At 48.1% G+C, this 24,536-nt stretch overlaps 1 protein-coding gene across 3 annotated transcripts in view; it reads left to right on the top strand.

The window, feature by feature from the left end:
* Nucleotides 1–24,536, top strand: part of LOC122380661 (proline-rich protein 36-like) — a 108,802-nt gene that overhangs the window by 71,723 nt on the left and 12,543 nt on the right. For all 3 annotated transcript variants that reach the window (XM_043364023.1, XM_043364024.1, XM_043364025.1), the window contains one exon: nt 3,438–4,376. In XM_043364023.1, coding sequence (XP_043219958.1) covers nt 3,438–4,376 — 939 coding nt within the window. The remainder of the gene's footprint in view (nt 1–3,437; nt 4,377–24,536) is intronic.

Raw genomic sequence — 24,536 nt, 5'->3', positions numbered from 1 at the left:
TGGAAACACTCCCTGGTGCATCCTATTTTCAAGTCCGGTGACCCGTCATTACCCTCCAATTACCGCCCTATATCCATAGTTCCTGTCATAGCCAAGATTGTCGAACGTGTGGTGCAGCGTCAGCTGTATGCCTACATGTCCGACAATCACCTCCTATCCTCATCCCAACACGGCTTCCGCCCTCACCATTCAACTGAGACCGCTCTGCTATCTGTTACTAACAGGATTTTTTCCAACATGGACCGCAGTCACCTATCCCTCCTATGCCTCTTGGATCTTAGCAAATGTTTTGACGCCATTCCGCACACTCAGCTCCTTAATTAACAAACTTCCAGCAATATAACATTGACACATCCTGGTTTTCTTCGTACCTCCATGGTCACACCCAGTCAGTCTCTATCTCCTCTCCTTCCGGCACTAGAGTGGTCTCGAATCCCCTTCCTATCACCACGGGAGTGTTCCACGGATCCCTCCTTGGTCCTCTCCTATTCACCATCTTCTCCAACGACCTCAGCCTACACGCGCCGGACGCCCATGTGACCCAGTACGCTGACGACACCCAAATCCTGATGTCCGATGTCAAAGCCAATCTTCCTGACCTCATCCAACGCATGGAATCTACCATTTCCGCTTTGTCTGCTTGGTTCCATGCCCATGGTTTAAAACTCAACGCATCCAAAACTGAAATCCTCCTCCTCGGCACCCGTCAGAACACCCGTAACCTCCCTCCTGTCAGCGTACGGGTCGGTGGCGGGACCGTCCAGGAGAGCCGGACAGTTAAAAACCTAGGCGTGCTGTTTAACCGTCACTTGAGTTGGGACGCACACGTCAGTGACGTGGTTCGCCACTGTACCGGCCTCCTGATCGGTCTCCGCCACTTGAGACATTTCCTCCCGCAGCACGCACTGAAAACTATTGTTGAGGGGTTGGTCATCTCGCGCGTGAGATACTTACTGCATATCCGTTTACGGAAACTGTTCTGCCGACAACTGTACCAGACTTCTCAAAATTTTTAACTTCGCTACAAGAGTTATTACCGGCCTCAAAAAGTACGACCACGTGTCTCGCGCGCGGGATGACCTCCACCTCACATCGGCCAGTGACATGTACCGGGTCGCAGCGGTGACTGTCGCGCGCGGTGCGATTGTGCGCGGTGAACCGACCGTCCTCGCCTCACTGTTCGCCACGAACGCGGGGTCGCGGGCCAGTGGTGACCGCACCACCCGGAACGACGGTCGCCTACGGCCACCAGTTACACGCACTGCGGCTGGGCAGCGTGCCTTTTCATACCAAGCGACCGCGCTTTTAAACCAGCTGCAAGCTGCCCTTTTAGACCTCGATCCGGGCAGTTTCAAGAGAGCAGTGAAGGCGTTCTTCTGATGGTCTGACGAGTGGCTGTGATTGACGGTAGTGTGGTTGCATATGGCGTGTGTGTGTCTGTGTGCGTGGCGAGTGTCTGGTATAATGGTATATGTATAGGTGTGTGATTTGACTTTTTTATTGTCTTTTACCCTGACGTATGTTTTTTTTTACTTTTTTACTCGCCATGACTTTAGACACGGAATAGCCACAATGTATGTGGAGTGTCTGCCTACGTCAATACAATACAATACAATACATTTTTGGAAGCCTTCCATTTTTGGAAGGATTTTCCATATATGGGTACGCACCTTTCAAAAAATGGATACGCTGACGACGTCATCGTACTCAAATATAGAAAATATTGCGCATATGTTGGAACCTACCGATTTCCGCCGAACATGAAGCAAATGCGACTATCGCCCCTGGTCGTTTTCAATTCGCCATAGTGAAGTTTCCATAATCTAGCGTGGATGTCTAAATCCTAGCGTGGATGTATTTTATGTATTTTTTTTTCAAAGTAATGAGTCGTGGAAAATTGACAAATTTATTGACAAACGATGGTTTTGACGTCACAGGTCAGGTCAAAGATCGAATTTTCACCGTTTACAGGCATTTCAAGAAATGCGTTGTAAAATCGAGTAAAATGCATTTCATTGGAGAATTTCCGATGGAGAAATGTTCGTCAAACACATCTATTGCTATTTGAGGTCACTGATACCAGGTCAGGTCACAGAGGTCAGGTCACTGAGGGTCACAAATTAGAAATATCATGTGATGCATGTTTTATGGTCCATTTTATATGCCAAATGCGATTATGTGGGACAGGCAGCCCTTGGGGTCAGTTGAGATTATGTTTTGGTGAAGGTCAGGTCTAGAATTGCTAAAAATTGAGTTCAAAAATTTGACGTCAATTTTTAACAGTTTTTTCGCTATAACTTGGCCAAAAAAGAGGTATCGATCTAAAATTTGGTATGTATATCGAAGAGCGCAGGGACTATCACATATATTCCGTTTTTTCGAAATTCGAAAAAAATTGGAAATTTTTTGAGTTATTCTAAAACAATCAATTGTTTGATTTTTGGGGGTTAAAATCCCAAAATTTCGAAAATCCGATATGGCAGTTTTGTAGCGCCGTCTTTTCTCTACACAATCACATAAAGAACCTTAAAATTGCTTGTCAACTGTAGAATTGGTTAGCGTTTCAATATGTCATGTTTTTTGCTCATTTTTACTCGAACATGACCTCAGTTTGACCTCAATAACTCCTGACCCGAGGTGACCTGTGACTTGGAACTTTGTGTGAAGGTGTCAAATTGATGCCCGGTAAGGTACCCAAAATTTGGCGGCGCTGCGCGCCGCCGTTTTCTCGCTATTTAAAAAAACCACAGGGGGGCAAAATGTCCCTCCCCCCATCAGGGCGCGGGTTAACCGAATTGTTATTAAAGCTCTCCCTTTTCTGAAATTTTACGTTCCGTACTGTATTAGCTGCAACCGTCTCTCTTTTTTTGAATTCTCAATTAGGTTTCTGCTTCATGGGTGTCATGCGCAATGCGCATTGCCATTCTGTTGACTGGCACTTGTAGTATCAAAATAATCGATAGATCTCGAGCAGGCTAAAACTGCTTAAAAAAATACAAACACAGAAAGTTAGCAGTCGTTCAGCAGACTTTTATGTACTCGCTGTTTTGTAGCAGTCCTATGATGCTAACTTTTCCCGCCAATGATTTAGCACCTTTGCAAAATATGTATTTTAGCAGTCTTACAATGAGATAACATGAATAGCCAGAACTTAAATAGCAGGTGCAGAATGAACAAGTAGGAAGCTACTAAGTGAGCCTGCTAAAATGAAAGGAATGCCATGGAAAACTAGGAAGAAGTTCGCGTAAAAAGTATGAGGGTGCAGTGCAAATACAGCCTGATTAGCAATTGAATAGCGCACGATTTAGCACTGTATATGTACTTTTGTCTCTATGTACTTTTGTCCTAAGTCTGTACATTTGCTGACGTACATTTGCAATGTATACTTTTGTTTGCAACCCGTCATTGTATCCTAATCACACACTTCCTTCCGACAGCGGGCTTATGCGCCATCAGCCCTTGGCCGGGTGAGCCGGCCGGCGCGGCGCGAGGCCGGGTCATCCTGGAGAGCGCCAGCGGCAGCACGGCGCAGCTGCTCCTCTTCGGCACCTCGGCCCACTTCTACCGCGTGAAGGCCACGCCGACCGAGCTGACTGTGCACCGGCTGGAGCTGGGCGCGCCGCAGCTCCACCAGGTGGCCCGGCTGTGCCGCCCCGCCGCCTCTAACATCACCTCATCAGTGAAGCTCGAGCTCGTCGGCTACAGGAGGGAGGTCGAGCAGCCTGCTGGCAATGGACCCGCTCCGTGTCCGGAAACGGTTCCGGCAGGACAGAAACATCAGAGGGGCTCCGGCGGCAGAGAGCACGAGGAGGGCTCCGGCGGCACGGAGCACGAGGAGGGCTCCGCGCGGCCCGACTGGCAACGCGAAAGCTCCGTTGCCGACGAGTCCTTTTTTACTGTGGACCGGTCCTTCTCCGGTGCGGATGGATCCTTTTCTGGCGCGGACGAATCTTTCTCCGGTGAGACGGTGATGGACTTAGACCTACTTAATGAACTGGCAAAGCCTCATTCGGCGGAGACAGCAGCAGGCTTTGTCACCTCGTGGGCAGCAGCCGGGTCTGGTGCAGATGAGCCAGAGACGGACGGCCCGCTCGCCTCGCCGTCGCACTCGGACCACCAGCCGATGACTTCCCACGCGGACGAGCCGCCGCTGGCCGACATGCAGGTGCTCACGGCCATGCACTTATTCCCGGCGCCGATGAAATCCACTGGTGACGTCGCGGCGACCCGCGCGACGCTGACCTCGCTGCCAAGTGCGGGAGCGAAAAGCAGGTCGATTCTGAAGTGGTCCGACAGTCACACAGTGTATGTCATCAATGAACTTGTCTCTGGGGAAGACTGGGTCGCGTGGACGGCCGACTGCCCGACCACGCCAGGTAAATGTGGCCGATCACGCCAGGTAAATATGACAGACTGCCCGACCACGCCAAGTAAATATGGCCGACTGCCCGACCACGCCAGGTAAATATGGCCAACCACAACAGGCAAGCATCACCTACTATGTACAGCCGTCTGCAAACTGCGTGGTAGGTATTCTTTTTTCGACAAAACCGAGAATAACGCGAATACTATGCTAACGGTCACTCGGAAATCGTAACAGCAAGACGCGCGAGACTCCGCACATTAGATTGGGCTTATTTTGGTATACATTTTTCATCTAGTTTAGCAACAACACACAAAAGTTTATATTTGCCCCCGAAACAAACTTTTGCATTTTGTTGCTACACTGGGCCTATACTTTGTTCAGTGATAGAACCAATCGAAGGAGTGGAGCATGGCGCATCTATATGCAATGACATCCGACCGACTGATCACATAGCCTTTGAGTTATTATCGGTTTTGCAAGTAAATGGCAAAATACTTGTATGAATAGCATTATTCGAAAAGCAAAAGGTTCCAAAAATACTAACAAAATGAATATATTTAGGACACGGTCCTTAATCAGTTCAAAATTGCAAAATAATAAGCCATTTAGTCACAACAGCGCCAGAATATGTCGATAACCGCTAACTTAGAAAATCACAGATTAGCAAATGTCCGCAAAACAGACAACTATTACAGTTTGATATGTTCGCAAGGTACTATTATAGTACCCTTCCATATAAATAACATATACCTATGTGTCCACAATTTACACATTAACCTTCCAGGCGGTGGGGGGCATTTTTTGCCCCCTTTAGTTTTTTCGATATATCTCCAGAACCGCTGCGCCGATCGTCACCAAGCTTTCAGTGCCCTCCCGTGAACAGCTATTGCACATCGTGACCAAAATTTTTTCCAAAGGCTATGATAGGTTGGCCGCTAATGACGTCAGAGTGACGTCATTTCTGCCATTTTCAACCAAAAAAAAAAGATTTCGCGGGAAGAGCTGTCAGGCCTACGGCTTAAGAGATACAGAAAAATGTTTAAGACATAAAAGGTGTAAAATCAAAAGGGCTACATAAACTGCTATCTCCGTTTTTTTTGAAGAAAAAAAATTGGATTTTGACCGCTAAAAATCAAAAAATATTTTTTTTTAATATAATAGCCGAAAAATCCAAGAAGTTTTTTGAATTTCGAAAAACGAAACATATGTGATAGTCCCTACCGCCTTCTATCTACATATCAAATTTGAGATCGATACCTCTTTTTTGGCCAGGTTATAGCGAAAAAAAACTTAAAAATTGATGACATCAAAATTTCAAACTCACTTTTTAGTAGTTCTAGACCTCGTAGCGCAAAACAAAGACCACCATTAGACTCCCCGTGACGAGCTGCAACGAATCAATATCCATTTTTTGCAAAACTATCAACTTTGAAATTTGACCTTTTTTGACCTGACCTTGACCTGACCTCCACCAGAAAGTGACCTAAACCGTACCTGATGGTCTTATAACCAACACCATTGAGTTGGAAATGAAAAAATTGGTCATAAAACATACATCGCACAACCTTAGTAAAGTTGGGTTCATGTGGTCACCCTTGGTGACCCTTGGTGACCTGACCTGATATGACCAGTGACCTCTAATAGCAACATATGTTCTAGACAACTGACGCCCTATCGCTGATTTTCGACAAAATGCGTTTGTTTCGGTGTTATAGCGCTTTCCCTATAAGCCCCGTGAACGGTGAAACATCTTTGACCTGACCTGTGACGTCATCGGTGACCCCGAGGTCAATGAAATTTGGTTTCCTTCGACAAATTTGACAGGGCTATCGAACACCGTTTGAATTTTCCAGATCCGTCCAGTAGTTTCGGAGATACGGGGGGGGGGGGCAAAAAAATGCCCCCCACCGCGCGGAAGGTGGCCGGGAGGCCCACCGCCTGCCGGATTAACATCCCTATCATCTATCAATCACTACGCCACCAGCATCCAGTCATCAATTCAACCATTGAGCCATGCAATCAGTTAAGCACCTAACCATCCATGTACCCACACCGCACTCAGCTATATAAATAATTTAACAATTCAGTCATCAAAATTACTATCTCACATCAAAAATATGATTACTTTATCAATAAACCATTCTCTCAAACATCAAAACATGTTTTCCTTTTTCCTCATTCATTCATTCATTCATTCATTCATTCATTCATTCATTCATTCATTCATTCATTCATTCATGCATTCATTCATCGATACGGGTGAATATAAAAGGCCACTTGTCATCAATGCCTATACTAGGCATCAGAACAGAAAACAGTACAATAGCGAAGTTGTAAATGCTAGAGTCCTACATCAGTGAGGACATGATCAGTTTCGCATTATTTACACTTGCTCTGTGACTTGTTACCCTTTAAAGGATGGTCCAGGCCGCTATGTTGCTGTTCAGAGCTGGGCGAATCTGTTTGATCCAAAGAGACTCCGCTATTTTCCTACCTTTACTTTCATCGCACGCCTGCAGAATCTTCGCCCTTACGTTATGGGGTCCCGGCCGACACTGGGGATGCTGTGTTCGGAAATGCTCGCCCCACGGGGAGTCCTTCCGCTTATGTTTGGCATCTCGCAAATGCTCATTGTGCCGAAGGCGCACCGAACGTCCTGTGGAAGGGTACTATTACTGTATGCCTGGCCTATTCAAATACATTAGCCAGGGGGTGTGGTAATAAACTAATAACTGGTGTAAGCAAATTGACCACGGTCAAAAACATTGACCTATAATAAGTATTACTTATTATAGTAGTATTACTTATTAAGTACTACTTATTAAGTATTACTCACAGTGTATGTATTACTTATTATAGGTAAATGGTCAAAAATGCATTACCAGAATGCACTTAAGCCAACATTTTGGGATGGTCTCGTTCCTAAAGGCCGCCCCACACTGGACCTCGCATGCGGGTTGCGATTTTTGGGGTTTTCGGGTTTCTTCCAAATCAAATAATACAATCTAAGCTGAGTGACCCACACTACCATCTAAAGGCCGAAACAGACTCTTTCCGCGTGCAGGAAATCGCATGCGAGAGCCTATTCAAATACATTGTAATTCTTCTCGCATCAATCGCTTGCGGGAGGTGCGTGCAATTGATGCGAGCGTGCTTTCATGTATTTGAATAGGCTCTCGCAATTCGCATGCGATTTCCTGATTACGGAAAGAGTCTGTATCAGGCTTAACCCTCGCCCGTATAGCGGGGGGGGGGGGTCGAACGGACTTTTCGCAAATAACTCGCGTAAAAAGCGGCCGATCGCGACGAAACTTTCAGTACCCTCGCGTTCATCAATTTCACACCTACCCTGAAAATTTCATGACCCTGACCCAAATTACCATTGACCTGTGACCTACTTTTCGAGACCATGTTTGGCTGGAATCGCGATTCGGCGTAGGTATGTCGGCTCGCATTAGCCGCGCGTTTGCAGTCTTTTCGTGGTTTCAAGCGCTCAAACATGTGATGTGATGTTGCCCCCATGCATTAGGGTGGGTGTCAAGGTCACCTGAAGGTCAGGTCAGGTCGTTGACCTTTGATGACCTCGGTTCACTTTTTCGAGTTTTACATGTTTCTAGGCCAGTTTTTTTTAGCTGAATTCGAATTTAGCAACCATATGAACATTTACGAAGTAGTTTTGGTGCATTAATAACATGTTACGAAGCTGTCAGAGGCGGTTGCCACTTACTACGAATACCGTTACTGGTTGACCTGACCTGACCTGACCCGACCTGGCCTAAATACATGAAGACATCATCTGTGATCAAAACTAACATGATATTCGTGATCAGCACCCCGAAAAACCCCATAGCAGCCACACTTTACGACGTTCAACAGGTCCCGATTTTCCCGCCTTTGGGGTCATTGACCTGACCTGCAAGGTCAACCAATGACCTAGGACCTTAAAATTGGGTATCATCGGCTTCCTCTCGTCCGCGAAGCTCTAGCTCGATCAGGGGCGAAACGGCAAGGGGGTCCAACGGACCCCCCCCCTTATACGTTCGCGGCTGGAAAAACACCAATACGGGCGAGGGTTAACAAACGAGTCTGCATGTTTTTAGTTTGCGAGCCACCTTGCATCGCATTCCAAAAGTTGATTTTGAGTCAACTTTCGATTTTCCTCGCTGCGAGGTCTGCGAGTTCTGCGAGGCTTGCGGGTTTTTCGTTGGAGTCGAATTTTGGTTTGTTGCGCTGGTATTGCGACTATATGTAATTTTCTGAAGGTGTACCGGCTTCACTGCATTCATGAAGTTGCCATAAGGGAACGGTCTAATCACTCTATGAATTAGTATTATGGCCGCAAACTCAGAACCCGCAAACTCGCAACCCGCATGCGAGGTCCAGTGTGTGGCGGCCTTAAGTCGGCTAAGAGCTTCGGTCCAGAAAATAAATTTATCGTTGGCATACAGTAAAATACATACCAAACTCGGCCGGTGATAAATTTTCAAGACCTCAGTCCTTGCTGATTTTTGAACTCGGCCTTCGGCCTCGTTCAAAAATCCAGTAAGGACCTCGGTCTTGAAAATTTATTTACACCGGCCTCGTTCAGTATTATATAGTACCTTGCGAACATATCTAACTGTAAGATAGTTGTCTGTTTTGCGCGAGAATTTGCCAATCTGTGATTTTCTAACTTAGCGGTTATCGACATATTCTGGCGCTGTTGTGACTAAATGGCTTATTATTTTGCAATTTTGAACTAGTGAAGGATCGTGTCCGAAATATATTAATTTTTGTTAGTATTTTTGGAACATTTTGCTTTTCGGAATCATTGAACATAAGATTATCTTTAAAAGAAACTTAATATCGGTTTTGTCGAAAAAACAATACCTACCACGCAGTTTACAGAGGGCTGTACTCATGGGCGGCGCCACCGGGGGGGACGGGGGGGACAGGTCCCCCGCTATCGAAAGTTAGGGGGGTACAGTACCCCCCTATCGGCGAGGGCCGTTCAATAGTTGATAATAATGCATTATAGAGCTATCCGTCGCATTTAATGCATCGTTGGTTAATCAAGGCAGGTTCTGAATAAAGATTGCTGTTGGGATGCATCGCAGGGGGTCCTGGCCATATGCAAAAGGTGTGGAGCTGTGATGCCTGTAGTTATAAGGTGATTGGCAGGGCCTCGGGGATCGTGCCCCCTTTTTGGGGCGCCAGGCAGGGTTATTACTTATAACCTCCCCACCCCATTGCCAGACCCCATTGCCGATAAAACCAAGTTCACTGAAATTCCATAGATTTCCGTTACCATATGAAAATTTTCCATTCCTAATTAGTCAAATTCAAGCATGGCAGTTCTACCACAGGAACCATTTGAAATCTATGCCATTAACCCCAGCACTTGTGGGGAGAAGTGTTCGGATAGATCACAGGCAGGACCAAAAAAGCACGCAGTAGCCCAAGACCTTATAATTGGATATAGCATCGATTCCCTCTCGTCAAGGGGTTCGATAGCACTCGTTTTTTTTTTCTGCAAAACTAAGTTCGGTCGGCGGGTCTAATCGAGCCCCCCATCCCTCCCCTTCTTACGTCAGCGGCTGTGAAAATGCCATTACCAGCTGTTGAAACATGGCAGTTGCTTTTGCATGAGTGCACGAAAGGGTTTTAGGTTCGTGATACGTGAAAGGTTCTACATGAAAATTGAGATACACCAGCTTATCAAATTGTGCTCACTGTGGTGCGCTCGGATTTACCTTGACTATTATAGTCTTTGAATTCTGGGGTGAAACAGACCAGTCAAGAAACCTGTTCCATAAGGAGAGCCACTAATGCTAAAGAGATGTGGGATGAAGTTTCCAGAGACCTTCATTACCTCCCAAAGGGAGGTAATGAAGGTCTCTGGATTTTGCCGAGCTATCGTAACAGCGCCTGCTGTAGTTACGATTGGAGGGTGAATATGAGAACGATGCAGGTCGTGCCAGCTCGAGCATGACGAACACAATGGTGCCGACATCACAGCTCTACTGCCATTTTTGACGAAGTTAATCAACAAGCACCGGAATCCTACCCTGGGGCATTTCACCTGCAGAGGTCGCCGGACCTGAGACCCTTTCACTCAATTTTTTCAACGGTGCATGCGCTCGTTTTTCCCGCGAAGCTCTTGGCAAGTAAAATCCATCAGAAAGTGTGATCAAATAACGGCTGGTGACCTTCCATGACCTAGCATGGCCTTTTGAGTGACCACCGATGACATGACCACTGACGGCTAGCCATTAGCTGCACCCTGCCCGTTACATATGGATCAGGTGGTGATGTCATGATTCTGAAATTATATTGCAGTTTTGGCGCACTTGTCAGAGCAGAAGACATTCCCACTTTTCCTCCACCATGACTATATGATGGTGAAGCCCTGAAGCTGACCAGACGTAAGATCGAAAATTTGAAAGTACGAAACGTAAGAATAGCTGGCACTGCTACTCATACCTAAGCAATTCGCAGCTTGTAGGAAACCAGCTTTGAGTTGGCAAGACTGCAAATTTTGATTTAGAGGCAAGGATGCTTGAAAAGGTGATCGATCTTAATTGTCCTAGGATAAGTTTGGAAACGGGATGCACCATTCGATGTGTTTTGGGCCTTGCCAAGTTTCGCGGCGTTACGTGCCTCGTTTTTTTTTTTTTTGCATACACAATCAGTATCTACTTTTGGGATTTTCGATTTTCGGTCCCCGTCCCCCCCTATCGAAAACCCGTGGCGCCGCCCCTGGCTGTACTCTCGGCTACAAAGTGATGTTGCCCCCCCCCCCCCATGGCCCAGCGATTGACCGGAACGGTAGACTGCGCCGTGTCACACCCAGGTTCAGCGGCACAGTATATCCCTCTGGCCTCAACGGTAGACTGTGCCGCCTTACACCCAGGTTCAGTGGCACAGCATATTTCTCTGGCCTCACACTCGCTAGAGACGCGTTTGACCGAGTCAGGGACGCACCTCGCTGGTTGCCTTATCGCTCACATATCTGTGGTTAGGGTGCCTGCTGCGAATCGCTGGTCTTTCTGTGTCGACTCGAGTTTGATGCTTGTAGTCGTCGTGATCGCATTTAGCTCAGTGAGATCAATAGCAATTTATAACTTTGATTTTCTCCCGGGTGGGAGGGGGGAGCGTGTTTGGCTACACTTGCCAATGTTTGTGTGTGTCTGGAACGGAAACTGCGGCGCACAGCGACTTAAGAATTATGATACACCAATTTCGTATCGTGTGTGAAATTGTTGACCCCAGGGCCTCGTTTCATAAAACTCTGCCGTAACTTACACCTTTCCGTAATTCACACCCTTTCAAACTACGGAGCGCAAATGAAGCCGTTTCACAAAGCCACAACTGGAATTGTTTACACCTCCGTAACTAAGCACATTTGCGTAGTTACCGTAATTTATCAAGCGTCCTACAAATTACAATTTCATGTCAACCCTTATTTTTTTACGAGAAATTATAAAACAATTATGTTGAATCTAAATCTTAAAAAATTGTTTATGGAAAAACAAAATTGATATTGATGACCATCCTTTATTAAATCAATATATTGAAAACAGCAGAAAGCCAGCTAAGCAGAAGTGCCTAACTACGAAAGTGGCGCGGCGCGGCGAATAAACAAAATTCCAATAGCGGCCACAAAAAGCGACTGTTACAGAAGATTTGAGGTTTCTTTTTCTCATTTTGACTGTTCTTTCTTCCTCACCGGGCTGAACATTATAAAATATATTAGAAATTAGCTTCGAATCTTCACATTTATTCAAATTCACGCAACATTTTTGTGCGTAGTTTACACCACTCATATCAAGAACTTGATGAAATATTTGGCGTTAATTACGTCGTTTTATGAAACCCAAATGGCATCAATTGGCCCGGAATCGAGAATTTGCCGTAAATGAAGCTCCGTAATTTCGATGGCGTGAATTACTCCGGTCTCCGGCTTTATGAAACCGAATTGGCATCAAATATGCCAAATCTGGCATAATTGACGGTACGCTGTAAGTAATTCCTTTTATGAAACGAGGCCCAGGTCACATCATAGTCAGTTCAAAATGCTCCTCTTTTGAGCGATGGCACCCATAAACATCGGGATACAGATAATTATGGCACACCAAATCATAAAATTCCACTCTTGACCCTTTTTATGCCCCTAAAGTCATCTCACATCATGATACGTCTCCTTAACCCTCGCCGGCACTGCACTGGGGGGAGGTTGATGCAACCCCTCCTAAGGTTTTTCGCAGATAAAATATCTCGCGTAAAAAGCAGCCGATTGCGACGAAACTTTCAGGACCCTCGCATTAATCCATTTTATATCTGCCCTGAAAATTTCATGACCCTGAATCAAATGACCATTGACCTGTAACCTACTTTTCGAGACCATGTTTGGCCGAAAGCGCGATTCGGCTATGTCGGCTTGCATTAGCCGCGCGTTTGCAAGCTTTTCGTGGTTTCAAACGCTCAAAAATGTGATTTGATGTTGCTCCCATGCATTAGGGTGGATATCAAGGTCATCTAAAGGTTAGGTCAGGTCATTGACCTTTGGTGACCTCGGTTCACTTTTTCGAGTTTTACATGTTTCTAGGCTAGTTTTTGGAGCTGAATTCGAATTTAGCAACCATTTGAACATTAACCCGCGCCCCAGTGGCGGTCTCAGCCAACTTCGTCCTAGTGGGGAGGGGGGGGGCATATGTCACCACCCACCTCTAACTCAAAAACTAAGAGGGCTAGAAAGACGCGGTAAAAAGCTGTCGATAGCTCTCAATGCGTATGTTTGAAAGCATGTCGGTATTTTCATCTTAGAGCAATATTGGGGTCACTGGAGGTCATCAAAGGTCAAAATTTGCCAAATGTCATTATATTTTTTTCAGAAAACATGCATTTATCTCAGGAACTATGATGGCTAGAAAAACGCATGGAAAAGTTAACGACAGCTTTTGAACTCTTCTTTTGAAAAGGTTATCATCAAAATTGACCTCAGGTCAACGGTGTAGCCTCCAGAGGGCAAAAGCTCCAAAAATAGCTGTTTTTACGAAAAATGTTTTTCGACAATAACTTTTGACTTAAAAAAGCCACGATATTTCTATTTCCAGAATCGTGCTCCTCTCGCTGAGACGCGTCGAATGAATTATAATTTGGCATTGATAGGTCAACTTGAAAATTTGACCTCAGTTCAAGGTGATGACCTGACCGGAAAAGGTCATGTTGCATATCAGTCGATGCATCTCAACAAGACAAACTCAATGAGGCCATCCCCAGCGTCCTATCTCTGTCCAATCGAGAGTTATTGGCAAAAATCTGTTTGTAGCCTCAAAAGACCTCGGATGACCTTTCTAGAGGCTATCAGCAAAAAAGACACCTTGGTCATCACGGGTGGTCTAAATCATTGTGATTCTGAAATATTTGGACTGTTCCTATGCGTACACACGGATCTAGAGGCATTTTCAATTTTCTTTATTGACTTCCCGCGCCCCGTGGGCTACCGGCGGACTCTACCACCCATACTGCGGCCGTTTCGCCCCCCCCCCCCTAAGATCTCGGAAATTTACCGGCCGATTTTCAAAATTCAAACGGCGTTCGATAGCCCCACCCAGGAAATACCTTGTGACCAAATTCATTGACCTAGGTTAAACCGATGACGTCACAGGTCAGGTCAAAGGTCGGATTTTCACCGTTCACAGGCATTTCAAGAAATGTGTTGTGAAATCGAGTAAATTGGTAAGTTATTGAAAACCATCGATGGTACATACATTGTTCGCCAAGCACATACTTCGCTATCTGAGGTCACTGACACCAGGTCAGGTCACAGAGGTCAGGTCACTGGGGGTCACAATATGAAAGTGTCGTGTGATACATGTTTTATGGTCCATTTACATGACAAATGCGATTATGTGGGTCAGGCAGCCTTTGGGGCCAGCTAAGGTCACGTTTTGGTCAAGGTCAGGTCAAGGTCAGGTCAGTTTAGGTCAAATTTCGAAGTTAATATTTTGCATAAAATGGGTATTGATTCGATGCAGCTCGTCACGGGGACTCCAATGGTGGTCTTTGTTTGCCCTACGTGGTCTAGAATTGCAAAAAAATGAGTGAAAATTTGACGTCATCATTTTTGAACAGTTTTTTCGCTATAACTTGGCCAAAAAACGAGATATCGATCTGAAATTTGGTATGTAGATAGAAGACGGTAGGTATTATCACATATATTCCGGTTTTTTCGAAACTCAATTTTTTTGGATTTTTTTACTAATATATCCAAAAATTGATTTTTGATTTTTGGGGGTCAAAACTCAAAACTCCGAGATGGCAGTTTTGTAGCCCTGTTAATTCTACACCTTTTATGCTTTTTTCATTTTTCTGTATCTTCAAAGCTGTAGGCCTGACAGCTCTTCTCGCGAAGGTCTTTTTTCGGTCGAAAATGGCAGAACATGATAAAAAAATGGTGACAATGTGTAAAGTTTGGTGGCGATATCTCCACCAAACTTTCAATGCCCAGAATGGTCCTGAAAGTTTGGTGGCGATATCTCCAGCCATTTAGGAGATATGGACGGAAAAGGACAGGGGGCGTTTCGCCCCCCCCCCTACGTGACCTACGTGTTACGTGACCTATGTCAACTTTTGACCTTATCGACCTTTCGAGGTCAACATACATATGTTTCGACATATGTTTCGATGCGGATCGACGAGAGGATCACGATGGTGCTATTAGTTTGTTCCTAGCGGGGATACCTTGAAAGTTATTCGAGAAAAACTTCATATATGTGTAGTGTCGCTATTTTGACTTCCTTTTTGCTCCTGTGGCGTCATCTTTGACCAAACCTGAAAATGACCTTAGTAAAAATTATAGACCTTATCCGTGTGTACCCTGTAACGTTTACCGCTTGTCGCCATCTTGCTTTGTTCTCGAGATCTCGCTGACGCTCCCGCTCGTAATAATGGGCAGGTCATAAAAATGACCTGACCTGGGGTCAACGCAGGGCGATAACCACTTTTTTCATTATCGCATATGAATGACAATTGATAAGGCTTTAATAGTCATCAGACAAAACTTTAACTTTCAGTGGGGAAAATATCAAGGTCACTCTTCGAAAAATAGGTCAAAAGGTCACGTGATCAAAATTTTCAAAAATTGAAAATATGAGATAGTCAAAATGTTTGTTGGTTGATTGTGAGTTGAACCATATAAAGTTTTTATCATAGAAAACCAATAGTTTCTGAGTTATAAGCCGCCAAACATAGGGTTGCAGCGTGACCTCCAGGAATTGCCCGAGGCTATATCTCGGAAACCGTTCGAAGAAAAAATCCTTCCCACAGCTGGCTTCCCCGCCCCCAACTGGCAACACTCCCCAGTTACTGCCATCTCCTGGGTTGGAGCCGGCCGAGGAAAATGCCGCCAGAGGTCAGCTTTGATCCAAGGACCTCCCACACCAAACGTGAACGCACTTGCCAACTGCGCCACAAGGGTGGTCGCGCCTGCATCTATGCTGTGCCGCAGTGCTCTTACAATACGAGCTGAGCATTGAGCAAGCGCGGTGTAATACGTTTACCTATCTGGTGGCCTGGACCGGTGACCGCGGCCAAGAAATGGTTCGAACTTGACAGAGTAGCAGTAAATCAATATCTGATATCTCACGAGCCGTGTTAGGTCAGAATCGTGAATCGTGACTCGGCGTAAGTCAGCCCACATTATCCGCGCGTTTCCAGTCTTTTTGTGGTTGTACGTTCGAACATGTGGAATGCTGTTGGTCCCATGCAATATGGTAGGTGTCAAGGTCACGTGAAGGGTAGGTCAAGGTCACTGACCTTTGATGACCTTTGTTCACCCTAGGAAATAACCCTAGGACATAAAGATAGGTCAAAGGTGCAATTTCCCGATTGAGTTCGTCACGTTTCCCTGCCACCCGTGTCCCGTTATTTAAGTGCATTGTTTAGTATGTTTATATGAGTTTCGTGCACAGAAGCGCAATTCAATTGTGTGGTCTCTGATCGCACACCAAGCATCAATGAACAGAAAAACGCACGCCTAGAAAAACTGGCTCTCTGGGGTACAATGCAGCACACATCACACCCACAAACACGCAGAACATCACCAACACAAGCAACCCAACCCGACTAGCGCTATGTGAGACGTGATTACGAGCGAGCGAGCGCAGCGAGCGAAGCGAGTCTTTTCAATATAACGGAAAAATCTCAGTATGAGCGGCCCGGCCCGGCCCGGCCTGTAACGCTTTTGAGAGGCTTATATCTCAGCAACCGCTGGACCGATTGGCCTGCGGTCTTTTTTGCTGGGTAGCCCCATCCCTTCTACCCCGTAATTGACTACTTTTGATACACCTCAGTGACCGTCGTGGCACGTGCCACGTGAAAAGTCAAGGGTCTGTTCAAGCTGCTTTGCAAAAGTAGTGATTTTGAGAAGCTCATATCTCAGCAGCCGCTTGGGCGATTGACTTGCGGTAACTTTTGTAGGGTAGCAGCATCCCTTCTACCAAAAATAGGATACTCTCGATGCATGTGGGTCACCCCCAGTGCACGTGCAAAATACAACAATACGAGGTGCCAAATTTGTTCCCATTTCAATAACTCTGTAATTACTGGGGCGAATTCGCTGAAACTTGGCATACAGGTAGGCACCCACCAGGCAATGCATTCCCATGTGTTGCAGTTAGGGTGCTACTGCACGTGCGCACGTGCAGGGGGCGTTCCCAGATCTCGAGAACGGCTGGGCCGATTGCGCTCAAATTTGGTACACGGTTGGGGACCGGTTAGAAGGGTGCCGTGCAAAAGTCAGTTTGGACCCCGTTTGCACGTGCGCACGTGCAGAATGCCGCTTCCAGATCTCAAGAACGGCTGGGCCGATTGCGTTCAAATTTGGCACACCGCTAGCGACCGGTTAGAAGGGTGCTTTGCACAAGCCCGTTGAAAGTACCCTCACGCCCTTCCGCACGTGCAGGGCTCACTATCTCGCTCGCTCGTTCTTCGCCCAAAAGGCGTTTTACTGGTTATATTTACTGTTGTAGTAGTACGCTGAAACTGAAAGTGTTATTTATGATTTTACTCGTGACCTGTATATTTTTTTTTTCAAACGTGTCCATGTACGCATTATTTGAACGAGTGTCTCACAATGTACTTGAAAATGAATGTACCTATAATACATTCGAAACGCGTCGAACTTAAACGAATATTTTCACATGAACTTTGCCGATCTGATACATCGTATTGACGAAAACAGCAAGAAAATAGTCAATAAGATAGGTAATAAAAACACAAACAAAGCATTCGAAATATGACAGTGCTATTACGTTTAATGGTCTTTGTCTAAAAGAATATATATATATATATATATATATATATATATATATATATATATATATATATATATATATATATATATATATATATATATATATATATATATATATATATATATATATATATATATATATATATATATATATATATATATATATATATATATATATATTGTTACGGACGAGTCGATGTTATGCCAAGGTGAAACATAATGTTATGATGTGAATGAATGAGGTATGAATGAAAGAAGTCATGATCGAGATTCGAGACGAAGCGATGCGAAAACGAATGAATGAATGAATGAGTATACTCGAATGAATCAATCGATGCAGTACAAATAATCGAGTCGATATACACGATAAACGATACTGTGTTCAGAATTAAGGTTCGAATCAAGGTTGGCATTAAAACGAGCGTGTTCTACTTATTTTTAGCACAAATTTATCACTGCTTTTGTAAGCTCGAGAAACTGTACTCGCGCTCTGATAATGGTAATACCGCTGCGGGCGGTGACACCCTCCCCCCTGAATGTGATTGCACGCGCATTCCAGGCCGGGCACAGTTCACACATCTGTAGTCTTCGTATTCACAGCTGTGGCCTGTCGGCCTCCTCGAGGAGACAGACTCTCGTTGCGGGTCTCTGCAGAAGTCTCTGTCGACAGCGCAGCTCCAGCGACCGCACCCGGCCATCCGCACCAGGGAAAACGTGCGTGACGCGAGCCAGGGGCCAGAGACCTCTTGGAACATTGTCCTCTATCAGCAGCACCAGATCGCCGATCTGCAGGCTCCTTCGCTCTTGCTGACACTTCCGCCGCTGTGTGAGACACGGCACGTACTCCCTGCGCCATCTCCTCCAAAACTGATCGCTAATGCACTGAGCTCGACGCCAACTCCTTTTGCAGGGAGGGTCCGCTGGGTCGAACAGTCCTGGCGGCAGCGAGCAGGCTGGGTGGCCAAGGAGAATGTGCTTTGGAGTGATGGCCTCCAGATCAGTCCCATCGGTGCCGACATGAGTCAGCGGTCGACTGTTGACGATTGATTCCACTTCAACGATGACTGTGTTTACGAGTTTCTTCCGAGACGACGACTCTCCCGAGCACTGCCCTCAGAGCCCGCTTCACAGACGCCACCATTCTTTCCCAGATTCCTCCCATGTGAGGTGCCGCCGGCGTGCTGAAGTGCCATTCGATATTTTCTTGCGATAGCTGGTCAGACAGGTACTCTTGATTCCAGCCAGCCAGAGCGCTTCTCAGTTCTTTCTCCCCCTTTCTGAAGCTTTTGCCGTTGTCCGAGTATACTCGAGCCGGCTTGCCGCGTCTCCCGACGAATCTTCTGAACGCCATCAAAAACGAGTCGGTGTCCAGTGAGTTTGTCAGCTCAAGATGGACTGCTCTTGTCGTCAAGCAGGTCACCAGCAAGCAGTAGCGTTTCTCCGTTTTCCTGTTCCTTTTGATGAGCAGTGGTCCGAAGAAGTCGATTCCCACGTTGTGGAAGGGTCTGCAGTCATCGAACCTGACTGCAGGCAGATCTGCCTCTCTCGGCAGATAGCACGCGCTTGACGGCGGCGCGTGCGCACGGCACCCAGAACTTCTGACGCATGTCATTTATGACATGCTCGACTCCGGCGTGCATGAGGGATGAGTGGTAGGCAGTTACGACGAGCCGTGTAACCTCCGATCCGCGGGGCAGAATCACTGGATGCCGGGCCGTCTCGTCTAGCGGGGCGTTGGAGAGGCGCCCGCCTACTCGCAGTATTCCGTCGCCGCCCAGTTGAGGTGAGAGTGACAGCAAACTGCTTTTGCTGTCCAGAGCCTGGCCGTCACTGAGTCGGCTGATCTCAGCTGGGTAGTGTTCGGCTTGTGTTTTCCGGATGATCAGCAGCTCGGCCTCCTTTAGCTCCGCCACTGTGATTGGTCCCGATTGTCGCATGCCCTTATTTCTTCCGTAGCTCGCTTTGAAGTTTTTGACGAACCGCATTTGCCAGGCGACAGTTCTCTTGTAGCGAATATATGATGAGAATCTACTCGGGTCTGGCAGCTCGAGTGACGAGACGCGTCCTCTCGAGATAGCACCGACCATCTTCACCTCGGGATCGGTACTTTCAGACGGCGGGAGACTGATACCCGCCTGCCACTGCTCTTCGTCTTCAGCAAGGAAGGCTGGCCCTTGAAACCAGCGCTCACTCGTGATCAGCAGGGCAGCCTCAGGCAGCCCGCGCGAGCAGTCATCAGCAGGGTTCAACTTGCCGGGAACATGGTGCCACTGAGAGGGCTCCGACGAGTCTTGTACCTCAGCGATCCGGTTGGCTACGAACGTGTGGAAACGTCGGCTGCTGCTGGCGAGGTATTGCAGGACAACCATACTGTCACTCCAAAAGAAGGTCCGATGAGGTTGCGGTGAAAGCTCCTGCGAGACAGTACTCGCGAGGCGCACCGCCAACACTGCCGCCTGCAGCTCCAGACGGACGATTGAGAGCTTCCGCAGCGGCGCCACACGGGTCCTGCACATGACGAACGAGTATGTGACTTTTCCCGTTACGGTTTTTGCTCGGAGATAGGCGACGGCTCCAAAAGCCGTCTCCGAGGCGTCACAGAATACATGCAGTTGTCTCTCAACGATCGGATCGCTGCCATCTTTATAGCTGCGAGGGATTTGCAGCTGCATCAGGGTTCTCAGCTCCGTCTTCCACTTCTCCCACTGCTCCAGCTCGGCCCCGGTCACCGGCCTGTCCCACTCGAGCCGCAGGGCCCACAGGCGCTGTACCAAGACTTTTGCCACGAGCAGGAAAGGAGCGGCGATGCCAAGCGGGTCAAATATCGACGCCAACTGCTTGAGAATGCCGCGCTTGGTCGACGGCACGTCGAGTGGCGATACTTGCAGCCCGATCATGTCCATATTTGTGTCACACACGATGCCTAAAACCTTTTCAGTAGGCATTTTTTCATCCAGATTTCTGACGGAGGCGGCGCGCTCAGAAGCTGGCATCTGAGCCAATACTTCACGGGAGTTGCTGAGCCATTTTGTCAGCCGAAAGCCCCCACTACCGACGATAGCGGTCACCGCCTTGGCACGCTCAACTGCAGCAGATATAGTCGACTCTGATCGGACGAAATCATCGGCGTAGAAGCTGTTCCTGACGGACTCGCGATCGGTGCAGCTGCCGATCGGACTATCTTCCGCCGTCCGACGCAGCACGAATGCTGCCGATGCTGGCGACGATCTGGCGCCGAAAATGACGCGGTCCATCTGATATACATCAGGGACTCTTTCATTTTCCATGTCTCTCCAGAGAAAACTCAGTGCCGCCTGATCCTCTTCTCTGACCGCGACCTGGTGAAACATCTCCTCGATGTCTGCAGATATTCCGATTCGATCTTGCCGAAATCTGATCAGGATTCCGATACTGCTCTGCAGCATGTCAGGTCCCGTGAGCAGGCGGCTGTTGAGCGATACGCCGGCGTAGGATGCTGCAGCGTCGAACACGACTCTGACTTTGTCGGGTTTGTTCTTGTTTACGACTGCATGGTGCGGCAGAAACCAGCGTCTCTTTGTCCTCTTCTCACGCTCCTGCGGCTTCAGCTTTTTGGCATAACCTTTGCTGAGGTAGCTCTCGAACGTCTTCTGATAGGCTTCCGCTTTCTCCGGGCAGCGCTGCAGCGACCTCTCCGTGCGCTCCAGCCGGTCCACCGCTGCCGTGTAGTTGCAAGGCAGAGTGACGTCATCTTCACACCACAGCAAACCTGTCTCATAGCGGTCTCCACGCCATCTCGTAGTGGTTTGCAGAAGCTGCTCGGCGCGCCTATCGTCTTCAGACGCAGACGTCTTTGAGCTGTATTTTGCGCCGAATGAGTCTGTCAGCCAAAATTCTTTCAAAAGGCTATCCAGTTCGTCTTCCTGAGTGGCCTCACGATGCACGTGCAGGACGTGCTGCAGTTCGGGTGGCACCAGTCCTGCCACAGTCCCCGACAGGGACCGGCCGAAATCCGTCCTTATCGCGACGGGCTGGCCTCTCTTTCCGACACGAGCTTCCCTCTGGACGATCGCTTCGGAGACGTTGGCACCGAGCAGCACCTTCACCTGTTCGGGACGAACGTCACGTATGTCCAGTCCCTCGATATGCTTCCATTCAGCTCTTTCTGTGCGGCTTATCTTAGGAGACGGCACGCTGAGAGTCGGCACAGTCCAGGCTTCATCCACAGTTATGGAGGTGGTGGTTGCGTCCCGCGACAGAGGGTGCAGCTCCAGTGCCACTTTCAGTGCCGTTCTTGTGCGTCCAGTTCCTTCGATGTTATCCAGACAGAGGGATTGAGCCTCTCCTTCGAGTTTCAACGTCTTTAGAATGTCTTCGCTGCAGAGAGATACCTGGGCCCCGGAATCAAGAAGTGCGAAGGTATCTACGAATCTTCCCTCTGATCCCATCACTCGGACGGGCACAGTCTGCAGGAGCGTCTTGAATTGTCTCCGCTCAGAGCCAGGCGCAGCTGCGGCTACAGTGCGGTGAGATGCAGGGGTGCCAGACTCACGCTGGCGCAGAAGCACTCTTCTGCTCCCGTGCAGTGTGGGATGGTGCCGCCCGGTGCAGCTGTCCTCGTCTCACTGGCGGCCAGAGATGCAGTTTCTAGACTGGTGCCCCAGTTGAAGGCACGAAAAGCACCGGCCTGATTGGGCGACGAATAAAGCTCGTTCTGTCTTCGTTTTCTCGATGTACAGGGTGGAAAGTAATTACGCGAACATGTATTTTCTTACAATTTCGCCCGTCAGTGGAGACAGGGGCGGATCCAGGAAAACTCCAAGGGGAGGGTCATGAATCGAAGTGGTGCCCCTACCTATACCCAAAATTAAAAACTCAACGGATTTCGTCCACTTCATTTTGGTGGTGCCCCCATTTTCAGTTTTTTTTTCTTTTTATTTTTTTTGTCAGTATCTTAACTCTTAGCCACAACCACATTTACCAATTGTAAGCAAGTATATATGAATGTGCTATGTGTATATATGTTGTGGACGCTGAGTAATGAGTACTTACCAGGAACGTTATCAGGTAAGCAAATCGTTGTCAGTCCGACGAACTTGACCCTGGCGTCTAAAGGGTCTGTCCTTGACACTTCAGGCTTGTCAGGGGCACCAAAGTCCTTCCAGGGACACCACAAACCTGCCAGGGGCACCTACGGTCTTGTAGGGGCGCCACAGGCCCGCCAGGGGCACCACAGGCCTGCCAGGAAGCAGGGGCACCGCAGGTCTAGCAAGTATACACGACAGGCCTGTCTGGGGCACAACGGGCCTGTTGGGCCCATGAGCAGTGAGCACCCCTAGGGGCAGGGGCACCACAGTCCTTCCAGGGGCACCGCAGGCCTGTGAGGGGCACCAGCGGCCTAGCAGGGGCACCAGTCAACACAGGCCTGCCAGGGGCACCACAGACCTGCCAGGGGCACCAGAGGTCTGCCAGGAGCACCACCGACCTCGCAGGGGTAACTTGGGCCTGTCAAGGCCCAGGGGCACCACGGGCCTGTCGAGAGGCACTTCAGGCTTTTCAGGGGCACCATAGTCCTCTCCGGGCGCAGGGGTAGCAGGGGCACCAGAGGCCTGCCAGGGGCACTGCAGGCCTAGCAAGGGCACCACTGGTCTATCAGGGGCACCACGAGCCTGTCATAGCCAGGCATCTCAGGCTTATCAAGGCCATGGTGTGTCAAAAGTGGAAATAGCCGCCCGGCTTTAGTTCGCCAGCCTTGTCAATAGATGGCAGTACCACAATATGGGCAGCGGATCGTGCAATTGACGTCAAATTTTCGTTATCTGCTAAGAATTGAATGGCGGATCTTTTCATGCAAGAATCAAGTAAATCGGTCCACAACTTTTCTAGCAACAGAGATATGAAGTCAAACACCCTGCCAGAGCGGCGGCGCGGCGGCCGGCGGCGGCCGTCACGCGCCGCCTGGGAGACTGGCGGCGCTGAACGGCTCCGAATTGGCACTGCACTAAAACCTGTTAACTGCTTGGAATAGTTATTATAGCAAAATTTTCATTCAAGTGAGGAATAACCAAGGGCAGGAAGTATGTATGCTTGTGTGCGTACTGTGTAAGCCAAGAAACTGCATTAGCAGATACTCGCTAATATTAGATCCAGCCAAGTCCAAACGCATTCCAGGGGATGTGTTCCTGATGGGTCAATAATATTTATCGTTCGAGGGCGGATACAGTTTTAACAATACAAAAAATATTTTTGCACAGCTCTATTCCTTGAATAATTCTCTTCAACGCCTCATTCCTAGTTAAGCGAATTAGCCCACCCTGGTTGAATAAATAAGGCGATTTCGCCACAAGATCGCGGAAAACCGACCGAAAACGGCCGCGCTCAACGTTAATTTGGGCATGCAGACTCTTAAAAACTCGCATTGGGCGGGTAGGGTTTCCAAGGTATTGGCTCCAAAACACCGTATTTGGCTCCCGAATACGTCCAAGTGACCCGCCTCGTTCCTAGTTAAGCTCTAATTAGATCAAGTGACTCATAAGGAGCGAAAAAAGCGACAAAAAGCATGAATTTCCCTATGGCGGCGGACTGCCGGGTTGCCAGACGGCGCACCGGCTATTTCCACTTTTGACACACCATGCCCAGGGGCACCACAGGTCTGTGAGGGGCACCAGCGACCTAGCAGGGGCACCAGTCAACACAGGTCTGCCAGGGGCGCCACAGACCTGCCAGGGGCACCACAGACCTGCCAGGGGCACCAGAGGTCTGCTAGGGGCACCAACGGCCTCGCAGGGGCACCTTGGGCCTGTCAGGGGCACCACGGGCCTGCCGAGGGGCACTTCAGACTTTTCAGGGGCACCAGTCCTCTCCGGGCGTAGGGGTACCAGCGGCCTAGCAAGG

This window comes from Amphibalanus amphitrite, unplaced genomic scaffold, assembly GCF_019059575.1.
Source record: "Amphibalanus amphitrite isolate SeventyFive unplaced genomic scaffold, NRLGWU_Aamphi_draft 000103F_arrow, whole genome shotgun sequence".
In the NCBI taxonomy this organism is placed as follows: domain Eukaryota; kingdom Metazoa; phylum Arthropoda; class Thecostraca; order Balanomorpha; family Balanidae; genus Amphibalanus; species Amphibalanus amphitrite.
Note: the sequence above shows the minus strand (reverse complement) of the source record. Positions and strands in the feature narration are given on the sequence as shown.